Below are 23633 nucleotides of genomic sequence, written 5' to 3' on the forward strand. Positions count from 1 at the left end.
TTTTTTCACTTCCTTGACTGGTATTACTCTTTCGTGATCATTGCTTTAAGTCCATATATTCGACGAAAGGATATTCACATTGAAAGATGCCAGCAAAAATAATTTCGGGGCTTGAATCGTTTATTGAAATATTGTATCTTCAAGTTTATTGAAATATTGTATCTGAAATTATTATTTATTTTAAATAACTATCAAATTTTATCTCAAACTTACTTTTCAAAGAATTACAAAAAAAACGTTATCATAGTAAATTTAAATTCTCCGTTAAAAATAATATTAATTATATATCTTATAATGGGACAAAATGATTGATTTCCAACTCTATATAGCACAGACATAGTAGAAATAGTATTCATTGTTTTACTTCTGTTCATAAAATCCTGTGTTTAGAAATTGAAGAAAGATTAATGGGAATATGATGTATCACTTTATAAAAAAGCTGTCGATTCGCCAAACACTCCACAAGCGGATTTTGTTTCTAATTTATTAGGTTTATTCATAAAAAACAATTTGTAAGAACTCTGAACAATTAAATGCTTTAAGATAGAAATAATTTTGTTAAAATTATTGTGAAGGAATATACAGTATCTGGCCAAATTATTAGACGCCCTATAAGATTCTACGTAAAGTTTTAATTATGAGGGGATGCTATCAGCTTTATTGTTTTTATGTGACTGAAACCGATTTGTGTTTGTTTACGCTAGTGCATCAATCGGTTAAATTAGTCGATATATAATATAAATTTGACGATAGGATAAATTAGACGATATATTATATAAATAAAGAATATTTATTATATCAAGCATTATATTAGTATATTAAAATAATTAGATCAAATTATTAGATGCACTGTAGATTTTTAATAATTACATGATTTGCATGAGTTTATAGGCAATACTTTTATATATAAACATACCTGTAATGGATTTTTATTCGGGAGATTTTTTATATACTTATATACTTCCTATTTGTATTTATTTTTAACGTATGGCATTACAATGTTAACCAATTGATACAGGAGCGTAAACAAATTCAAACCGGTTTCATCCAAGTAAAAACAATACAGCTGATAATTATAATTTTTCATAAAATAATATAGGGCGTCTAATAATATGGTCAAGGACTGTAGCTTTCGAATAAAAATAAATTAATAAATTATGAAAAAAGCTATTAAAAGCATGCAATTTATAACATAGCTTTGACACAAACATTATCAACAACCACACCTATGCCCTGTATGGGGCATCTATTAGTTTAAGATAGTTTCGACCAGAAAAACAGGTAGGTTCCTGGCAAAGATAGCTCTTCCCAGATCCCCCAGCCACGAGCACCCAACCACAATGCCTCCAGGGTGGAGGCCGTGGTCAAGTCCCCGAATCTCCGCCAATCGAGTGCAAAGTTCTTTCTACAAAATTAATTTGTAAAATAGTTGCAAATAAGACAAATGCCTTAATAAGGATTTTAAGTAGCATTATTTAATAACATGTAATGCAAGAAGTTAAGAAATTGTGCTTTTGAGTCTGTCTTAACTTCTTGCATAGCGCTGTAGTATGCAAGAAGATAGACTTCTAATAACTAAATATATAATATTGAAAACATTAAAATCTAAATTGAGATTCCTACGAGTATACAGCTGACATTTTGAGAAAATATATTACCAATGTTGAAACTGTCTTAACTTCTAGTATAGCATTATGGCATGCAGGAAGATTGACTTCTATATCTATACATAATAATAAACGCGGCTGTGTGTGTGTTTGTTTGTCTGTCTGTCTGTAATCACAATTTATCTCCCCAGAAGCCTCGCCCAGGCACGAAACTCGGCATATAATTGTGTTTTGACATAACGAAGAAGTATTTTTTTTTCTTTTTCAAAAATTTGGATTAGTTTTTTAGTTATCAGTCATTTTGTAAGAAAATCTATGCTTTTTCGTCTTCAAAGAGCCATACTCAAAAAACTATTAAAAAATGCATATACTTTTCTCCACTCTTATAAATGTATGCTAATGCGAACCTTACAATTGAAATATTAATTTTCGTCAACTTAAACCAATAATATATGAAGGAATTAATAATTTAATTGTAAGGTTCGCATTAGTTTACAATTATCAAAGTGGAGAAAAGTTTAACTTTTGTATTAAAAATGTGGCAACATATTTGATAAGTAAATAGAACGCTTCGCTTTGATATATTTGTCGCTGTTCATAATTGTTATAATAAGTTTTTCTTCTTCTTTCCACGCTCTATTTTTTTTTCTTAAGCGAAGACGATAATTTTTGTAGCGGTATAGAAATAGAAATTGATACCATAAAAAATTGTATAGAAATAAGAATTGATACCATAAAAAATTAATTCGTTTTCGTGTTCTTTTTATGTATTTAGCATTTTAGTTTTTTTTTTCTTAAGCGTTGTAGCTATATAATATATAAAATAGGAATTTAAGACAAAATTGCAGGACAGGAACACTTTAATTGTCCACTAATCTTCAGATTTTCTGCTATGTTTTAAAAATCTTTATTTGTGAAAACCTTTAGCGTGGCGGACAGCTGGCCGCCTTAGGCGGCTAGTAATAACTAAACATATATTATTAAAAACATTAAAATCCGAATCGACATTTTTACTAGTATACAGCTGACATTTTGAGCCAATATATTACCAATGTTGAGTCTGTCTTAACTTCTTGCACAGCATTATGGCATGCAAGGAGATTGACTTCTATATAATAAATAAATATATATTATTAAAAACATTAAAACCCGAATCGTCATTTCTACGAGTATACAGCTGACATTTTGAGTCAATATATTACCAATGTAATATTTGAGTCAGCATAAGAGCCTTTTTAAAGAATGCGATATTTTTCTTTCACAGCACGTTCGACTTATGATTACCATGGCAACCAATACAGATATGGAAATCATACAATGTTCAGAATCTCTGATTTCGAACGTTTCAATATATCTAATGCTATCTTGAGAGCATTCTAAAAATATGATAGTTTCTTAAGGTAAACGAAGAAAACATTCATTTTAAATAAGACTTAGTAAAACTCTGCATCAAAGAAAATTTCTGTTTTTAATATTTTAAAGGCAATATGGTTTTTAATAATGAATTTCAGAAACTTTACTATTTAAATAAAGTATTTTAGGAAGTCATTACTAAAATGTACTTGGTGCTTCGAACGAAAGTTAGGCTAGACAACGTGAATAAAAGGCAAATAAAGCCACAAAAACATACATGTCTGTTTTTGTTGCATTACTTGCTCTTCAGTTATTTCGTCTAGCTTTCTTGTCATTATTAAAAAGTTCATTTATTTTTTCGTTTGAATAAAAATTAGAAGATATGTCGTGCTTATATAAGCAAAGTTTAATAAGTATATGCCATGTTAAAACTGTTACTCAAAATTTGATAACTACTTGTTTTATTCATAAAAAAATTAAACAAAAAGTATTATTTTCTGTTTAAATAAAAGAAAAAAAATATTTTTCTTATTTATGTCAGTACACTCTAAAGAATTTCCCCACCAGAATACGGTTTCAGACCGTCAAAAAATGCTCTAGTGACTGATCGTAAAATAAAATTACACCCGTAAAGTTATCATGCTCATCAAAATACAAGTCTATTCTCATTTTTTTCTTAAATCATATGCTCACTCACTGTAAATTAACATTGTGCTCATCGACATTATCTTCATTTCGCGCCTTAGCATTATTTGAAATAAGACGAAGCGAAACTAACCGTAAATAAGGCAAAATACTATAGTTCCGCCATCTGTTGAAGAATAAGAGAGTTGCATGTTCCTTGGTTGTGCTGCTTAATGTGGAATGAGTGAGTTGATTCTTGCCACCGGCAGGGGATCGAGTTTCAGTCTTTGGTGATCGTAGTCAGGTGCTCTAACAAACATGGAAAAGGGTATAAATCAGCGATCGAATTAAGAAGTTTATGTAGTGATCGATGTGCATTGTTTCAAAACTTACTGTACATTTGAAAATCGGTATCAAAATTTCCAGTGTAGTGCCATACAGGTTTAAAAAATTTATGGCGTGTTTTTATGCAGGGTTTTAAATTACCAGTATTATTGAAGCTGATGCAGGAACAAAATACCAATGGTGTCTGCACCACCTCTATTGATTCCAGTATTACCTTGATAGTGGCATTTTGAAGTCGATCTAATAATGGTATGAACTTAACAGCAAATTGCAGCTTCCCACAGTGGCGATACTTTTTCACAGGAGGTATTTTTCCGCCCTGCCTCTTACTCAAATAAAGAGAACTGGAAAATTTAATTTATTATTCAAATCTACCTAGTTTGAAATTTGTTTCAAGTACGGGCACGGGACTTTTTCTCAAAGAGAGGGAATTAACGGTCAATTCTACAAACCTTTAAGTGTATATAAATTTATTCTGTAATCATATAGAAAAATATTGTTTATTTGCAGCTTGGTATTGTATTAATGGATCAAGGAAGAAATGTAGAAGCTTTAGAATTGTTTAACAAAGCCTTATACATCGAGCCTGACCATGAGGTACGTCATATTTTGAACTTATTAAAATTAGAACCCCTGAATCAGACAGGCCGACTTATCATCTATTTTTGGAGCAAAGAGCTAACATAAGCACATAACATAACTAATACTAACATAACGTTAACTTCCGAACTTGTTTGCTCCAATATTGCTTGATAGGTCAGCTCTGATAGTATAAGAGCCTTAATTAAAATTATTCTACATGATAAGTACAATTTGTAAACGATGTAATTTTTTGAAATATAGTTAAATTAAGAACGCCAATGGAATGCATCCATATTATTAAAAAAAATATTCATGAATATTATAAATCAGTATTTATATTTTTGTTTCTTAAATAATTTAATGGAATTTATGATTTTTTACATTTCCTTATGACACATTTGTGAAATAAATATCTTCGGACACGTTTTCTCCCCATCAATTGGCAATGTAAATAGTGATTCGAAAACAGCGCATCTGAAGTATTTGGCATCACTGTAAAAACTATAAACAAACTTTTTTTATTGATCAACTGTCTTAAAGCAATATTCTAAAATTTTACAACATGAAGAAAGTGATTATTTTCTAAAAGCATTTAAAAACGAAAGTAATTGCTTCTTTTTGTCATAAACGAGGTGTGGCTATAAAATAACGATATTGTAGCTGTAAAATAATATATTTTGAATATATTTTTTTTTCATGATTATCACTTTCAATATACACCTCCTCTTTATCCCTACTATGTTCCATGCAAATGTTACACTGTTTGAAACTGTACCTGAAGTCTTTTCTGTGAGCTTCTTCCAAACGATAGCGCTTTTTCTTTTACAACGTTAACGGGCTGAAATATTGTTCCATTTTAAGCAGATTTCACCGTTGGTAATCGATAGATGGTGTATGGTGTAAGGTCTGGTGAATAATGTTGATGGTCCAACTTTGGGATGGGTACTAATTGCGGCCTGAGCTTGGATTATTTCCACAATTTTCTCGGCCATCTCTGAAACGTTTAAGCTACTAAAAAGCTGGCGATTCACCTTTGCAATGTTAAAGTAATACCTTCATAGGAAATTTACGATGATTCATTGTTTAAATATTAAGCTTATCATTTCTCCGTCATGACAAATCTGCTCTTCTTACATAAACGATCAGATCGAATTGTTTACAGACACAAGTGAAGCATATTCGAAAGAGAAGACTTCTCACTACAAAGCTATTGGTCACTCACGTAAGACGCATGCGCAGTTCTTTGGGAGCATCAGTCCAGTTATTTAATTGTCGCACCTCTTATTATATAATATTTAGGTCAAACATAACAAGAAACGTTATTATTTTTAGAAATCTTTGGAGTTTTCTGCAGTTCTTATTCATGAATCTGGAATGTCCAGTCACAAAAATTTAGCTAGAGACAGGTAAGTGTATTAAATTAAAACAAAATAAATGCTTAATAAAGTATATTAATATTTAATTTTATATAATTGCATGCATTTTTATTTAACCTCTATCGTGTGAAATCTAATGATCAGTATCTGTGGGTTTGATTAAGGGTCTAATATACGAATTGTGGTCTATTTTTAACTACGCAATTGCGGATGGACTTAAACTTATTTTACGAAATTTTATAGCTATTTTTAAATTCCTAGTGAATGATATAAAATCTGCTCCTTTTGCATCGAACTTTTTAATATATTTTCATACTGCATAATAGCAGGTGTCCCAAAAATAATAAGCGATTTGTAAATTCAAAGAAAAAAGGAAGTAGAGGGTAATTCTGGGTTTGCAATGTTTTGCTTAAAAGACTAAATATTTATTCTCACAGCGTTTTGATTGTCTCTTACATCCGTCAACAGATGGCTTTTGCGGAGAAAACTGTAAAGCGATGTTTACAAAACTAACATAGTTTATAATTTTTTCTCATTAGCTATTAAAGAAAATGAATATTATAGATCAGCATTTATATTTTTCTTTTTTAAATATGAAATTTATGTGAAAGTGAAACATATTTTTTTACAAACGATTTCAATCCATGATTTAAATTGAAGACGTAATAGTAGTTGCAATCGTTAATTTATGTAAGGCAAGGTTATTAGTCGCATCCGTCATTATTTCACGATGATGCTTCATATGGTTAAAGAAAAAAATATTCAATATAGAATGCATGCAGTGTACAATAATCATATCGAATCACAGTCAACAAATTCATAAAACTGATACGCTTTAATTTTTTTTCAGGATAATGAGTCTAAAATTAATGATACTAAGTGTTTATGCGGTTTATTATGAAATCAAAATAGAGATAAAACGATGAACAGCTAACGCTTTTGAACTTTTAATGTTTTTATAGCAAACTTTACACTTAAATTCCCGAAAAATCATCGGTCGAATAGGAATCACTTGAGAATATCGATTTATAGAAATAGGTCAATGAAACACAGACTGTATGATGACAAGTAAAAATGCTGTAATGCAAAAGCGCTGTCGTTATAATAAACTCAATTTAAACCAATTTATAAAGGCATTCTTTATCATCTTAATTCTTACCTAGGCAGTCCCTCATTAAATTGAAGAATTATCATCACTGAAAAATTAATTTCATCATAAATCTACACTCTCTAACTTGTCTGCATCTTCTCTTTTGAATAAATTAATTACCACCGTTTAATTCATTTTTAAGCGCTCGAAAGCTTAATGAAGTTCCTTAGGCAATATTTATACTTCTCGTCTTTCAGGGTCTAATGAAATATTGATGAAAACTTTATCCTGTGTAAAGAAATAAACAAAGGAAAAAAGTGTCTTTGAAAGACGTGTTGTGTTGGTTTAGTTGGTTAGTTAAATTATATTTGGATCAATGAATTGAACTAAATAATTAGTTTTTGAAAATAATCTTTTATTCTTGTTGTTGTGGAACAGATAAGGTGTATTTTCTTCATGAATAAGGAACAATGCAGTTTAAATAGAATCTTTTCAGAGTTAAGCCACAAAATTGCTACCTTATTTAGGTGTAAAATTGAACAATTTGTTTGCTCAAGCTGATCTCTTTGTCATATAGTCAAGTTTAAGAAGTGAAATACACTATTTATCATAAACTAGGGGAAAATTACAAAATAACGATAACTCTCTCGAAAATATGTCAATCTCAATGAAATTTGAATATGTTGTTAAACAAGAAAATATGTTGTCAAATAAGAGTTGCTGGAAAATGCAGAAGTTTTATAGATATTTCTGTGAAACTAAGAAAGATTGAGGAAGATTTTACATTGTGTTAATAAGTCAACAGAGGAAAAAACATCTTTTAAAGATGTGTGATGTTGGTTCAGTTGGTTAGGTAAATTATATTTAGATCGCTCTTTTGAACTAAATTATTCCTGTTGTTGTGGAACAGATATGCTAAATTTTTTAATGAGTGCAAAACAATACAGTTGCTGTAAAATCTATTCAGTGTTAAACCTTAAAGAGGCTACCTTATAAAGGTTTAAAATTGAACAATTTTGTTTGCTCAAGTTAAATCTGTTGTCATAATCAAATTTATGAAGTAAAATAATATGTATTAGCAAATTTGAGCAATATTATGGTTCTAAACGCTTTCAAAATTCTAAAAGGTGTTGATTCTAGTTCAATACGATTTCAATTATGTTTAGTAACTACATTTATAAGTAGTAATTGAACTTTTACTAGCTGAAAAATCTATTCATCCAAAAATATATATGAAATGAATTATATATAAGAAATTTAGTGAATAGCCACTTCAAAAAATGGAATTGTTACATAAACAACTAGAAGGCTCCGCTTGTTAACCCCCCCGTAATTACTTTTCATCACAATATTTTACCCTTAAACGTCAATAGGTTCTAAAAACACAGAGCATTTTATTTTCGAAATATACAAATTTTGTAGCATTATGCAAGAACGTTTTGTTAATACATTAATCGTAATAAAATAAAAGTTTTCTTAGATTTGATAAGCAATCAATTATGTACGGAACAAATTTACCCAAGAAATACAGCTTTTGGAGGTTGATAAGAAGAAATAAATAAGAAGCAATTTTACTCGTTTACGAGACGAGACTTCGAACAATTCATATCGAGAACGGTTTTCATCGCTCTAAGTTTCCGTATGTTTTTAACAAATTTCACTGCAAATGTTAAGAGTTATATCTGGCAATATATAATTTCCTTCTTTCTCTTTCTCTCTTTATTATTATTTAATTGACATCAATTCATAAATTCGATCAAAAGTTTATAAAATAAATAAAGATATCATAAGGTAAAAATAGTTTTACAACAATGGATGAATAGTCAATATTTAAGGCAATAAAGCTGCGGCCTGCATTATGGGTAATTTATCTCAGCAAGTTTAACAGTTTATAATCCTTGAACTAATTACTGAATGTTAATTTTGCATATTTTTCTACACACCTTCATAATTTCAAGCTTCTAAATCTTATAAATTTGTGATGCAAAACAAAATGTATCATTGAATTAAACATCCACAACAGATGCGTCGTTTGCGGCAGTTACGGTTATTTAATATAGAGAGAAGGATAACCCTTTGGAGAAAACATGCCAATGGTTAAATATAATTGAATTCTTAAATCGATCCAAATAACTAGACTAATATAATTTGAAAATTGAAGATTAAAATTTCAAATGAGATTGACACACATATTATTAATATTTGCTTATTTCTTAAATATGTGTCTTAACTGAAAATATGAAGCTATCGAACAGCAAATATTACGGTTATGAAAAACTCAAAAAATTAATTTAAACAAGCCTTTCAAGTTTTTTCCTTATTAAATAGATTAAAAAAGAAGTAAATATTATTGTAAATTGTCAAACACGAAACTTTAATTTCATTTCAACATCAGAACACACATGTTTAAACTCTCCAGAGAAATTAAATGAATTATTTCGTTGTGTAGGGTGAATTAATTGAATCACTGTCATTAAAGAGATATTTCTTTTCTGAAGGTAGACGCGTCAGCTAAATTATTCCTTGAAAATCTGATTAAGTTAAGACTACACTGACTCTCTAATTGACTCGTAACAACCTAATTCTTGGCTTTTGCTAATATTGAAACAGCTAATAAGCTAAAGTGGCACACTTGGCCGGTGCAGTTGGCGATAGACAGAAAGGACGGTGAGATGCGATTATAGGAAATGTGGTCTTGGAATCTTTAATTTAAGCTGGAATTTGATTGAGCCTTGGCGTCTTTTATTGAATGAGAGGAGAAAAATGTGGACTGATTTTAAAATTTGGTGATAATTAATCGCATTCCTGTTTAAGTTCGGAGTTCCATTGTTTGTAAATTAACTTGTATATGCCCATATAATAACCTTGATATGGCGCGATATTTTTCCTATTTTTATTAAATTTTCCAGAAATATACTTTTGTTATTTCTAATATGTTTTATAATTTAAAAATAATGATGCATTGATTTGTGTTTTATTTCTTGGGTCAAGCATGTCGCGCTTCATGCTTATTGCGAATATGATTTATGGTCATTTGATTAGGAATGTGGAATTTGCGATCGTTACGTATAAGGCTTAATTTGCAATACGTCATTCAATTTTGATAGTTTAGTTATACCATGCATTCACTAAATTACACTTTAAGGAACTAAATAATGCTTGTTTACTCTGCGATATATGTTATCAAATTATAGTCTTGTACAATTTACGCAAAAAATGCTAATAAATCTATAGATAAATCTATATTCCAAATAAATATTTTTCCAAATAAATCTATATTCGCTTATATAATTCTCTAAATTGAGTATTTTAAGAACAATTTTATTTTCCAAATTTCTAAATTTGTTTTATATATGATATATTAAGGTACGTCCTGAATTTAATACACTATGTTAGTGGAAATTGCAACACCACAATTGAATCAAACTTACATTGTAAAGTGAGGCAAGGCATGAAAATGATTAGAATTACTAAGTGATTGCGCATGCGGGGAACAAGAACTGGTCTGTCTCCTGCATGTAAGGGAAAAGCGTTGAAATCATTTTATCGTCTTCTGTCTCTGGTAAATGCTTAATTAGCGGTAACGTTGCTTCGTCAAAAGCGAAGAGGACCATATCAACAAGTTCGTGCGAGGAGGCATCGTCGGCATGCAAGAGGGTGGATTTTCGTATCGAGAAATCGCATCTCGTACGCTGTGTAATGCAGCAACAGAGAAATGGAGTTGGAAGAAATGGGCACAGGAGAAACAAAACAAGGCAAAAACCTGACAGTGGTGCACTCAATAGCACAACAGCAAGGGATAACAGACATCAAATCCCCATCGCTGTGATAAACTGTACAGTGTTCTCTCGTTCGTTAGCACAAAGTTGAAGCACGGTTATGGGTGTTTCGTTGTCTAGCTTTACTGTCTGTCACCGTATTCTACAACATCAAGTGCGTTCAAGAGTTCTTTACGCAGGATTCTTCAATAACAAGGCACCTCCGACTTCAATAGAACTAGCAACACAGTTCATGTCCATCATACGAGTACGCGTCAAGCGATATAGAATGGCTTCATACCGCACGCGCCTTGCATCATGGTATGAAGAGTGAATGAGTATAATTGTAAATGACTATCCTTATGTAACAACCTCAACAGTGATCGCTACATAAGAAAAACTTTGAAAGCATAATCTTCCCCATTCTCTGATGTATAACGGGGGCTATATTTCAGCAGGATAATACCCTTGCACATGTTTCTAACACTGCACAAGCCTTCTTTACTAAACAGGTTTCACTTTTTTCCACGGCCTGTTTATTCCCCTTATATGTCACCCATTGAGCGAATCTGGGATTTCCTTGCTCGGCGGCTCACTCGAAATCATTTGAAATGCCTTTCTCTAGGATTATATTCATAACCTGTAAGATTCATAGCCACAACGTGTACAGGTTCTCATCGATGAGAGGGCTCAAATACTGATTTCTGACGTTCTTTCTTGTACCTCTATCTGTAGTTTCATTAATTTATGATAATTCTTTCATGGTGTTGCAAGTTTTACAAACAATAGTGTAGTTGCAAATGCAAATGTCAGTTTTATTGATTTGGTTAAATTTTTTTTTCTAACTTCAAGTAACAGGTTTCTTTGCATCAAAACTATCTTCACTATTAAGACATAATTTTCTGCATAAAAGAAATCAATGCATAGCAGTAATATTTTGGTATGATTTTTTACAGGGGTTAAACACTTTTCTTAATGTCTAGGTTACTCTTAAAATTTTATTTTGTTTCAGAAAAATAAATGTTCCTTTTTCTAAGAAATCGCATCACATTTTATACAGAAAGTTTTATTATTCTGAAAATACTTTCATCATCATGACTTTATTTACTTTTATTTTACAGATTAGAGAGAATTGTTGATCAAGGAAAAGAGACAGACAGAGTTTACATGCGATTAGGTCTTATGGCATTAGAAAGTAAAGATTTTATTAGTGCAGAAAGATGCTTCAGAAAAGCTTTAAAAGTAAGTGCGTTCCTTTTTTTTCTGCGTATAAATCTTCTGCATAAATGTTATAAATTTTAAAAAAAAATACAATTTCTTAGCTTTTAGTTATTACATTATCGAAAATTTATAAGTATACAAGATTTAAATATTTCTAATAAAAAATTTAAAATACCAATTTGTAGTGCTTTTTTACATTTTATTAGATTTTAAAGCATGTTTTTTATCGTTTTTATTGAAGTTAAATTTGTGTCATAATAGTTTCAAAACTTAAGAACATTATAATGCATTTAAAGTTGGTTCTTTGGTTGGTTGATTGGTTGGTTCTAAGCCTGCTTGATGAAACCGAGCAAATTTAAGGCAGAGTTTGCGTTTTTTGTTTTTCAGAGGCGGCATCCATGGCCAAGAATATGACTTCTGCCACACCAAACGTCACACCCGATTTATAGGGCGGACCCATTTAAAGTAAAGATACTATTGTAAATTACGTCACAGGGTTACTTTAAAATCTTGATCTAAAGATTATCTAGAGATAGATCTTTATCTATCTTTGTTACATTTATCTAAGGAAAGAAAACCCCTAGAGGCCTTGTTGCCCAGTAGTAAATATTATGTAATTTAATGAACCACTGATTAAATAATGGTGTCCTTTACACACTCTTTAATTGTATGTAAGTAACCGTAGTTCTCGTTGTTTAATCTTTAACTTTAGTTTATTTTTTACAAAGTTTTAATTAAAGTAAAAAGATAATTATTCACCAATTTGTTTGACTTCAGATATTCGGATGAAAGTTCCAGTATGCCAATGGCACATTCGTAAAATTAATGTATATTTATGTAATTCCATTCAAAAGTGAAACACATTTCATTTATAATTTCAAGTCGGTGTGTGATCATATTAAATTTATAAACATAAAATATTGATGAATTCTTTCTAAAAATGATCAAGTAACAAATTAAAGTTATAGAAAAAAACAAGTATTTTGGCTCACTTATGCTAAAACTGAATGGAATCGTTATTAAGTTTCCCTTTTCTAATTAACAAAATCATTTATTTTGTTAAGAAATGTAATTAATTGAAGAGTAACTGAATTGGAAATTAAGTTTCAATTAAACGTATAATACAGGCACCGATGCCTATTTATAAATTATTTCATTTTAAAACGACCAGTTAAATATTTTTCAATAATATATTTATTTTCATGCAAAAGCCAGACACGTATATCAATAAACTCAATAATTTTTAGTTGCATGTCATAATCAACGCACGCGAGAATGCGTCATTCCAGTTTTAATACCCCCATTATGAATAATTTTTCCATTGAAAATTCAACTGCATGATTTTCTAAGCACGCTTTCTAAATTAACTCGAATATTTGTTTGGTGAAATGATAGCATTATAGTGAAAATTGAAGAACATTTAGCTTAATTACGCCATTAGTTCTTCTGAGTGTGCTTTGAAATATTTAATTAGGATAAGTTTACGAGTTACTTATAAATTTACAAATATCGTGTGCGGCAAAATTAATATTTTCGACAATTTGAGATATATTTTGACATTTTTCTATTGATAAGTATGTCTTATCGTTACAATTTATTGGGTTCATTCATTTCAAGAAAAAATATTGCTATTTAGAATAAATATTACCCGTTTACTACTGATTGTTTGTATAAACTGTGGTTTTTTAAAACTAGTGTTTATAAATACAATCAGAAAATATATAGATAATCAAAATAAATTACGTTTGTCTGTGTAGAAATAAATTTTATTCAAGTTTATAGCTGTATTCGAATTTGTACCTCAACTTTATAAACGAATATACTAAAATTCTCAACTGAAATTTTTATTAATAAGTAATTTGGTGGTATTTATGTGCAAAAATAGTAAAGTTATTTACTTTGCTTTTACTTTATCTTTATAAGGCTGGGATAGCGAGGTAGGTGGGTCATTTTGCCCATGAGCAAGTGGTTATGAGATTGATCTCCGCCGGCTGAAGACTATTTAGTAAATGGTGACTTGAGCACGTTAAATCTGTCGGGTCACGAATTCCTCTATATTCCTATAACAAATTATTCTTCTGTGGGTACAGAGTTGGAGATAAATTGTTCAATGGTTCAGAAAATAATTACGATCTATGAATGAATGAATGGATATATAAGAGATATAAACGAGCTGTGACATGTGTTTGGCTCGAGTCGTATTCTAGGCAATAGATGGCGCCACTGAAGAAACTGGTAAAGCATCCTCTACCCTAAAATCACTTGGTTTCGCCAGCAGACTCTGGTATTGACTAGTGACACTAGAAACAACAACAAATATCTTTCCAATCAGTTCAAATACAAAAATGGTAATTAACTACTGGAAAGTAATCATAATAAATATTCCGAGCTAGGTGAAATGGATTTTGAAAGAAGAATCTTTTAAAACTCATTTCACTGAGCATCTTTACAACTGTTCTAGTACCAAAATGTCAATTTACTTCTATAAAGTACTTACGATAAATATTCAGCAAGAATAAGCGAGTTTCAAAGGAAGAATCATACTTTTGCAATTACAATGAAAAAAGTCTTGTTTTAAAATGACTGATTTTCTGGTTTATATAAGAGCAATTTAACTAATATTTTTAACTATGTAAACATACTGCAATGAAGATAATGTTTGCATTCTAAATATTTGCTTGAAACTGCTGAACCCATATCAGTTAAAGAGAATTAATAGAGACTAAAAATATTCAGAATGAAACCTAATTAAAATATGACTCCAGTAACAGCTTAAATAAGCTTCATGATGATTTTAATTCTTACAGCACTAATAAGTCAATTTCAAATTATAAATGAGATCATACACAAATTGAGAAAATTTTTGAAGCTATCTCACATTTATGTAACTTGATTTGTTTGGGAAGTCAGTGGAAAGGGGTTTTAAGTGTTGATTTTTATGAAACGCCTTTAATATTATGAAAAGACATCTTCATTAAATTTTGCGAACACGTTTTTTTTTCCAGTTTACCTAAAACACTATTTACATTTTTCGATTATACATTGCAAATTAAGTAGGAAATAAATATGTTTAATGCAATAAAAATTAAATATTTCCATTACATTAAATACTAAGAAACACTGAGTGAAATTTTTTTTATCATTAGTAAATCAAATATTTAAATATGCTCTGTATTAAACAATACATAATGGTATTAATTGATATTTTATATTTTAGAAAGGAATAGAATTATTTTATGGATTATTTTATTTAGAAAGGGAAGGATTGCTTTATGGAAGGATTATTTTTAAAGGAATAATTTTATGCATTCTAAAAAAATAATTTTGTTGAAATCTTTAGTTAAAACCAAATTGAAACAATTATAAATCACTGATATTTTAATCGCAATTTAGTTATGACATAACGGACTTTCAAACTTAAATCTTTGAGAAAGACTTGATTTAATGTTTGATTTGATTTAAAGCCTCAAATACACATTTACTTGGTTCAAAATTATAGAAATACATTAAAAAATATAACATATAGAATATAAGTAAATAAACTCTTAATATCAAACATGATAATTTAGTTACAAACTTATTGGTGGGAAAATACTTTTAAACTAGTATTTTAGACTAGCAAGCTTTAAAAGTGTAAGTGTGAAAAATAGACTTACTTTAATTCTATTTTCTTTTCGTATAATTTATTACTTATGAGATTTAGATTTTTTTTAGTTCAGAACATTGTCCTCAAATTTGATATTCAGCCATAGGAAGTACCAAAAGCTATTTATGAATGGTCCTAGTAAAAACTTCCTCTTAAATTATAGTAACCTTTCTAATAAGCAACCGCTGTAATTCACAAAAAATAATAGTTACTATCAAGAAATTTGATTTTATATTTTAAATTCTAAAGCAGTTAAAAATCAATAATTAATCTATATTATATAAAACGCTAATACGGACGTATGTATGTATGTATCAATAAAACCGATGATATTTCTTTTCTCGCGCTGGCAACAGTTTTCATTTTTAATTGATTGGATTCGGCGCGCAAGAGCACGTAGTGAGCAACCAGATAACAATAACCAGAGTGAGCATTATCAGGTTGTTCAATTCAGATTCATGCACTAAAAACATGACAATATTTAATTTAAACTCAATTAGGAATTGAAGTGAGAATGCTTTAAAAGGCCGCTGTTGAATTGATATTTTTCTACTGGGAGCTACCTAAACGTCTAAAACACGTTTAAGTGTTTGTATTGAATGCATTGAATTTTTTTATATTTCGCGTTTATTTATGCATTGAATTTTCACGCTTTAAAATGCAGAATATTAGTGAAGCAATATTTGATAATTTATTTAGCTAATGTTTTGATTTTTTCACCATGTACAATCTAAACAGCTAATATACTTTTTTAAAAGCCAATAAGAACATTGGTAGAATTCTTCTACATAAGTACAATACTGTGTCTTTGATGATAAAATACTATGTCTTTGATGATAATATACTATGTCTTTGATGATAATATATTATGTCTTTGTGCTAGAACATTGTGTTCATTGGCGAGCGAGCGCAGCGAGCCATGGTTCACGGCGTGAACCACATAGGATTGCGTAGCAATTCTCGGGGGTTGGCGAGCGTTAGCGAGCAGGGGGCGGAGCCTCCTAGTTAAATAATAAAACATTAGCTTTGAAGGAATAACGTGCTCACGGTGAATAAACTCTCAAACATGAAAATGTAATCATAATTGTAAATGGTTTTAGGTTAATTTTTCCTAATTAAATTATTTACAAGATTTAAGTTGTTTTTTTTTCTTAAAAAAGACACTTTAAACTGCTATAAGGAATAATAATTACTAGGAGGCTCCGCCCCCTGCTCGCTAACGCTCGCCAACACCCGAGAATTGCTACGCAATCCTATGTGGTTCACGCCGTGAACCATGGCTCGCTGCGCTCACTCACCAATGAACACAATGTTCTAGCACAAAGACATAATATATTATCATCAAAGACGTAGTATTTTATCATCAAAGACATAGTATTGTACTTATGTAGATGAATTCTATCAATGTTCTTATTGGCTTTTAAAAAAGTATATTAGCTATTTAGATTGTACATGGTGAAAAAATCGAAACATTAGCTAAATAAGAAACATATTAGCAAAATAAATTATCAAATATTGCTTCACTAATATTCTGCATTTTAAAGAGTGAAAATTCAATGCATAAATAAACGCGAAATATAAAAAAAATTCAATGCATTCTAGACAAACACTTAAACGTTTTTTAGACGTTTAGGTAGCTCCCAGTAGAAAAATATCAATTCAACAGCGGCCTTTTAAAGCATTCTCACTTCAATTAATTAATTAATTCCTAATTGAGTTTAAATTAAATATTGTCATGTTTTTAGTGCATGAATCTGAATTGAACAACCTGATAATGCTCACTCTGGCTCTCGTGCTCTTGCGCACCGAATCCAATCAATTAAAAATGAAAACTGTTGCCAGCGCGAGAAAAGAAATATCATCGGTTTTATTGATACATACATACATACGTACGTATTAGCGTTTTATATAATATAGATAGATAGATTTATCACATTATTACCAATTTTTTTACACATATGAATACAGGACGCTATTTTAAATAGCTTTGAAACTTCATTTTCTTAATAAAATCAGTAAAATATAAATATCTAATAGTAGAAAATTATCATTTATTTTCATTCGGCATTTAAATTAGAATCAGTTTAAAGCAGTATAACAATTTCGGAAAATTACGAAACAAATTCCCCTTTCAAAAATTCGTAAAATAATTCAAGACACAAATTTATCATTAAAGCAACTATTCCTTCCAACCTCATATTTTATGCATTCTTTCATCTCAGTTCACTTCAAAAATTTCTTACATACTTCTCTTCAATAAGCGGTGAAAACAAGAGCTTAGTACTCCCGGAAAAATTCCGTCGAGGGCAACTTTAATTCTCTCTAAATAAATGACAATTTCAAATCACCCCTATTCCTTGTTGCATTAATAAGCAATTTACAAAAGGAAAACTTCCTGCTCGACAGAACAAAATTCCTCATTCTTAGTTTAAGTGATGCTTGTTATCCAGATCGTTTCTCTTGTGGTACTATCACAGAAGACTGTAGTACTTCTTATTTTCTTTTTAACAGAAGAAGCCAGACTCCCGCGAGGCCCTGTTCAACCTGGCTCTGTTACTGTCAGAACAGCACAGGCAGACGGAAGCCTTGTCTTTTCTGAAGAAACTTCTCGGGGTGAGTAATTGCTTCGTAAAAGATCGATTTCTCTTGTGTTCTTGTTCCTTTTTATTGCAGCTAACCCCTCCAACCCCCGGAAACACACTAGCTGCTGACATTTGTATCGCTTCCTTTTCAACAGTTCTCAAAATGTTAAGATTTTCCTCTTTTCTGGCTTGAAACGTTCGAACCACTGTTGACGACTTAGAAAGATTCTTTTGTAGTGAACTTCGAATGAATATGGACTAATGACTTTGATGAGGGATGGTAATTAAAGTTTGATACATGTACGTTGGGAAATGAATGATGGAACATACTTTCTTCGCTCTAATTAAATATTTATATTAATTTTCTTTTCTAGAAATGATGAAACACATTCGGTTTAGATAATTGAAATGGCTAAAGATTCTTTGGTTCTTTTCAAGCGATAACTTTTGCTAGAGTTACATGAAGTGCTATAGTTATATATGTATTGAATAATTAATAGTAAATACATATCAATGCTATAGTTAATTATGAAAGTATTATAGTTCCATTAAAAGTGGTATAGTTAAATATGTATTGTAAAAATATTTTGTTATTGTTAAATGAAGTATAACGTTATTAAATAATAGAGGACTTCACTTACTCGCTTCTCTCACAAAACCCGAAGCCTGTTTTCTTTAATTTTTTTTCTTGTTGATAAGCTGAGTGTTACATCAGAACTAAAAGTTATTCGACTAAAACATTTTTGTTTTCAGTAAACACATGTATGGTTTCAGATGTTCTGCTTCTGATTCTCGTAGGAATAATTTTAAACAATTTCTGGATAATTTCTTCTTTAAATAATTTCTGGAAATTTTTATTTACTTTTTGATTAATCCAAATCGATTAATTCATCTGTGCCATATTTATCTATAGTGCAAAAGGTTTATAAATTGCTTTATTAATAATGCTTCAGAAATTTAAATGGTTATTTTGAATATGTTTATTTTTAATTTTATTTATTTATTTATTTTGAGTTGTTTCGAATTCACACGTTTATTGATCACTGTTTTAAGTAAAATTAATGATAAAAGTAAAAATATAACTCAATAAAAAGTAAATGCGACCTATTATCGGTATAATAATTGTAAAACGACAACAAACTTTTTTTATTGTAACGTATTGCATGATAACGTAATTTTATGAGATGGTTGCATGTATTTTATGCTGCAGTGAGTTAATTTTGTAATTAAAACATTTTTATTTCCCGTTAATACAGTAATTTATTTCAAATAGTCTGCTTCAATAATTCTTTAAATATATTGATTTCGACATTTTGGTGAAAGCACTTTATGAGTAATATGTTTTCTGAACTTTCTGTTGCCTGCTTCTGGAAAATGTAACACCCAAATTCCTTGAAGAAAAACATTTTAATAAACATTTAATGCAATTGGAAATCACTTTATAAGTGATAGAGATGCATTGCATCTGAAGTAATAGTCAAATTTTTTAAATTCTAAGCGATACTTTTAAGCAGATTTGTTTTTTGGGGGGAGAATTTCCAATTTAGTTTCATTAGATTTGAAATTCATTAATTGTTCACCTATTATAAAAGTTGAAAAGTCAGTTGAAAAAAAATAATGTTATTAAAATAACACTTAGATGCATTTTCGTGATATTTTTTAATAACTTGTCGGTGAACAGCCGACCCAATTTTTGGGTTCACGACTTCTAATGTTCAACTTTGTAGCTTTGTAATTTCGAACCCAATCCAAGAGACAAGGGAACTCCTGGAGCAAGTATTGGGAGAAATTTGCCTTCGAGGAATACTTTTTGATGGAACTAACCCGCATTTGCGTTACTGGGAGACGAAGACCACGAGAACCCTTCACGGTTAGCCTGACTGCAAGGGAACTCTAACCAACGATCCGTCTACCATTGATTATATTTCACGTCAGCACTGTGGTCGGTGCAAGGCGGATGCGGATTCGGGCAGACCTGCCATAGCCGGGATTCGAACCCGTCTCACTTCATTGGAAGCCGAATGCTCCATTCCCTGAGCTATCGCGGCTCTATTTTCATGATTTAAACGAGCCCTTTCTGTTTCAATCAGCTATACATGTTATGTTACATTTACCATGAATTGACTTAAATGTTTTTCTGGTAATCATTTATAGCCTATCTTTACTGTATTTGTTATACTCCTACAGCATAACATCCAACTTTCTTTAAGAAAAAAAAGCGATCCAAATACTTTAATATTACATGCATTTAAAGTTGTGAACTATTCCCTAAATATTAGAAAGATTTAGGCACAAAAAATAATAATCACAGAACATCAAGCATAACATGGAACCAGTGTCAAAAACCTCCCCCCTTAAAATGAAAGTAAATTAATGTTTAAATAATGTTTCGTGCATGTGCTACTAAACCTTGCTTTCGTGTTCGAAAATTTCGTATTTCAAACTACTGCAATAGTTCATACATTCGAAAATTGTCTTGTACGTATAACATATCCTTATCTCCTTGCGTGACAAGACAAGATTTAGTGTATTCACTAAATATACAATCTGCAGATTAGATGATACAGATAAGCATACCATTAGTCACTATAACATGAAGTTGACTACATAAACAAATGAACGCCTACTTCGAATCGAATAATTTTTGATGTTTAAAAGCTTCTATTTTCCGAAAACATTGTTTATAAAGTTTCGAAATGCATATTTAATTTTTTTCTACTAATGTTAAACCTTAATGTGATATATTCTAGTTTCTAGTACAACGATCGTGGAAATTGTAAAAGGCTTTGTAAATGCAATTATTTTCTATAGTTAATAAAACTGATTAATATTTGTGACATAGTTTCCATTTTTTTAGTCAATGCTTTTATAAGTGGGCAAAGATTTAAAAGTTTAGTAAAAACTCATAATGCTTCTGACATTTCAAATTCAAATTGTATGATTTCAGCAATTTCATCTGATTTAAAAGGAAAACAAAAAAGAAACATCAAATCGAATTCCATTTTTCCGAAAATCTTTTATTTGCATTTATTTCTTTTATTCTCTATATATTCTCTTCTTAACGCTTTGGAGACTATTTAAAATGTTTTAAAAACATAAACTTTTCCTCTACTTTCCGATTTATTTTTCGAAAAATAAAATAGTACAAAGGCTTAACATAAATTCACCCTTTTTTTTTCAATTTAAACACATGAGATTTAATAATAATAATATTATGATAATTATGTATTTTTTATCTCCTAATAAAAAGATTATTGGATAAATGACAATAAAATTTCTTGAAAATGGAACCTCTAATGAGCTTTATCTTATGTTTCAAACGAAACAAGAATATTTATCAATCACAAGCATTAAATTCAGTTCAAACTATATAGTCGAATATGATTTTAACATCATTTTAATCTAAACAATGTTGGTGTAAGTTGATTTATATTACAATAATCCAGTTTGTATTGAAAAACTCATAAAGTGGGATGATAAACGGAACATAGAGTTTAAATGCGGGCATTGAAATTAATTTTGCTTTGCGTGCATGTAAGATTACACGATAATGATTATGATTTACTGTGATTTTTACTGATGTATACTCTGCTGTAAAGTTTCTGCCAATTACAACGAAGAGCCATTACATTATGATCACCCTGCTAATAACATGTAGGACCATCTTTAGCCCTCAAAACAGCTAGCACCCGCCGTGTCATTGATTCCACAAGGTGCTGATAGGTAGTCTGAAGTATCTGGTACCAAGCGCTCACCAACTGGTCCTGCATTTCCCTCAAATTGCGAGGGGGTAGCGTGGCAGCAGGAATTTGGTTTTCCAAGTTGGACCACAAATACTCTATTGGATTAAGGTCAGGTGAATTTGGGGCCAAGACATGACTTGAAAGTCACTGGAATGTTCCTCGAACCAATCCATGATTATTCGACCCTTACGACATGGTGCATTTTCCTGTTGGTAAACACCATCCCCTGCAGGAAAAACTGGTGCCATGAATGGGTGAACCTGGTCTGCAACTATGTTCAAGTAGCATACAGAAGTCAGGGATTGTCCTATGAGGATTATGGGTCCTAACGTGCCCCATGAAAACATTGTTCCTGGGCGAGAAACCGTGAAAACCTGGGCGAGCCCATTGTTATAGATGTAGGGTGGTCATAATGGAATGGTTCTTCGGTGTATATAGAGTATTGAATCTTGAATCGATAGAAGATCGCTGAGATCATTACTATTTTTTATAGTACACATACTATAACTATTTTACTGTAACTATAATACACATTCATGTATTCATATTTTCTGTAATTGCTTAAAAATACATTAAAACAATTGTTTGTTTACAAACATGTTGTTAATTTAAAACGTTCCTACAAATAACGTGAAAAGTTAAAGGGCGAAAATTTGAACAAATAATTCTAACATATAGTCATAAAATAAGAAACTAAAAAGATATTTCTTTAGTCACAAACTAAGTTACAAAGTCATATATATAAGATCAAAGTGCACTTAATAAAAGAAATGCATTGAACCATTATTTTCTCATAAATGTATCTTTGTATCATTAAGCAATTTTACTTAAGAAACTATCTACAAGAATTTTCATTTTCTCCTTTATTCTTATTTCCACAGCATCACCCAGGTCACATCAATGGCCTCATCCTATTGGCCGATATCAATGTCAATCACCTGAAGGACCTGGATGTCGCCGAAGAGGTAATTTTCCTTTCCTGATTCTTCTTCTTTTTCTCGCTACTCGGATGGATGGTTCGCTTTCTTTTGGTCATGTCTCGGTGTTCCGCTCCGTTAGAAATGTCTCCAAGAACGACAAATGGTTGGAAGGTTTTCTATAACATCGCCAAGGAAAGAGAAGTAATAGTTCCTCCTTATTTGGAACGCTAGTGGACTTCAAAGGATTGAATAGTACGTTCGAGGGGCATAGACAACGGGAAAGGAAAGTAATATCGAAACAGATTATTTTTCTTGCAATTCGGTCTCGGAAAAATCCATCCCACTACCTTGCTTTGGAACAAGAAAGCTAAAAACTTTCTAACAATGTCTTGCGTTGGGGTTACATGAGATGGGAAATATGAATTGCGTTTGTATAGGATGCTATGTACGAAAAAGATACATATGTTTTTTTGAGAATGATACTCTTCTGATTTTTACATGTTATTGAAAACTTACTCTAGTTTATTACTTGTATGATATAAAACAAGTATCGAAAAGTCAAAATGCCAGAGATGAATTTTAAAGTTTCAAGTTTTAGTTTAAGATTTTATTATAAAGTATTTCATTTTATTATAAAGTATTCCATTCCATTAAAGTATTAGTAAATGTCTATTTTTAATGAGATTTTATAAAATGATGTAACTTTAGCTAAAGGATTTCACTTCTTTATTTATTTTAGAAATCAAAAAAAGAACTGTTAATGAATTTGGAAAATTTTTATAACAA

The 23633-nt window shown here is 30.4% G+C and overlaps 1 protein-coding gene across 1 annotated transcript in view; it reads left to right on the forward strand.

Annotated features, from left to right (window-relative positions):
• The window catches only part of LOC107450269 (protein O-mannosyl-transferase Tmtc3), a 250346-nt gene that overhangs the window by 223436 nt on the left and 3277 nt on the right, over positions 1 to 23633 (forward strand). The window contains exons 17-21 of the mRNA XM_071180106.2: positions 4440 to 4526; positions 5844 to 5917; positions 11857 to 11977; positions 18114 to 18215; positions 22809 to 22892. Of these exons, the coding sequence (XP_071036207.1) occupies positions 4440 to 4526; positions 5844 to 5917; positions 11857 to 11977; positions 18114 to 18215; positions 22809 to 22892 (468 nt within the window). The remainder of the gene's footprint in view (positions 1 to 4439; positions 4527 to 5843; positions 5918 to 11856; positions 11978 to 18113; positions 18216 to 22808; positions 22893 to 23633) is intronic.

This window comes from Parasteatoda tepidariorum, chromosome 1 (assembly GCF_982258835.1).
Source record: "Parasteatoda tepidariorum strain Cologne lab strain chromosome 1, Ptep-v5.0, whole genome shotgun sequence".
NCBI classification, from domain to species: Eukaryota; Metazoa; Arthropoda; class Arachnida; order Araneae; family Theridiidae; genus Parasteatoda; species Parasteatoda tepidariorum.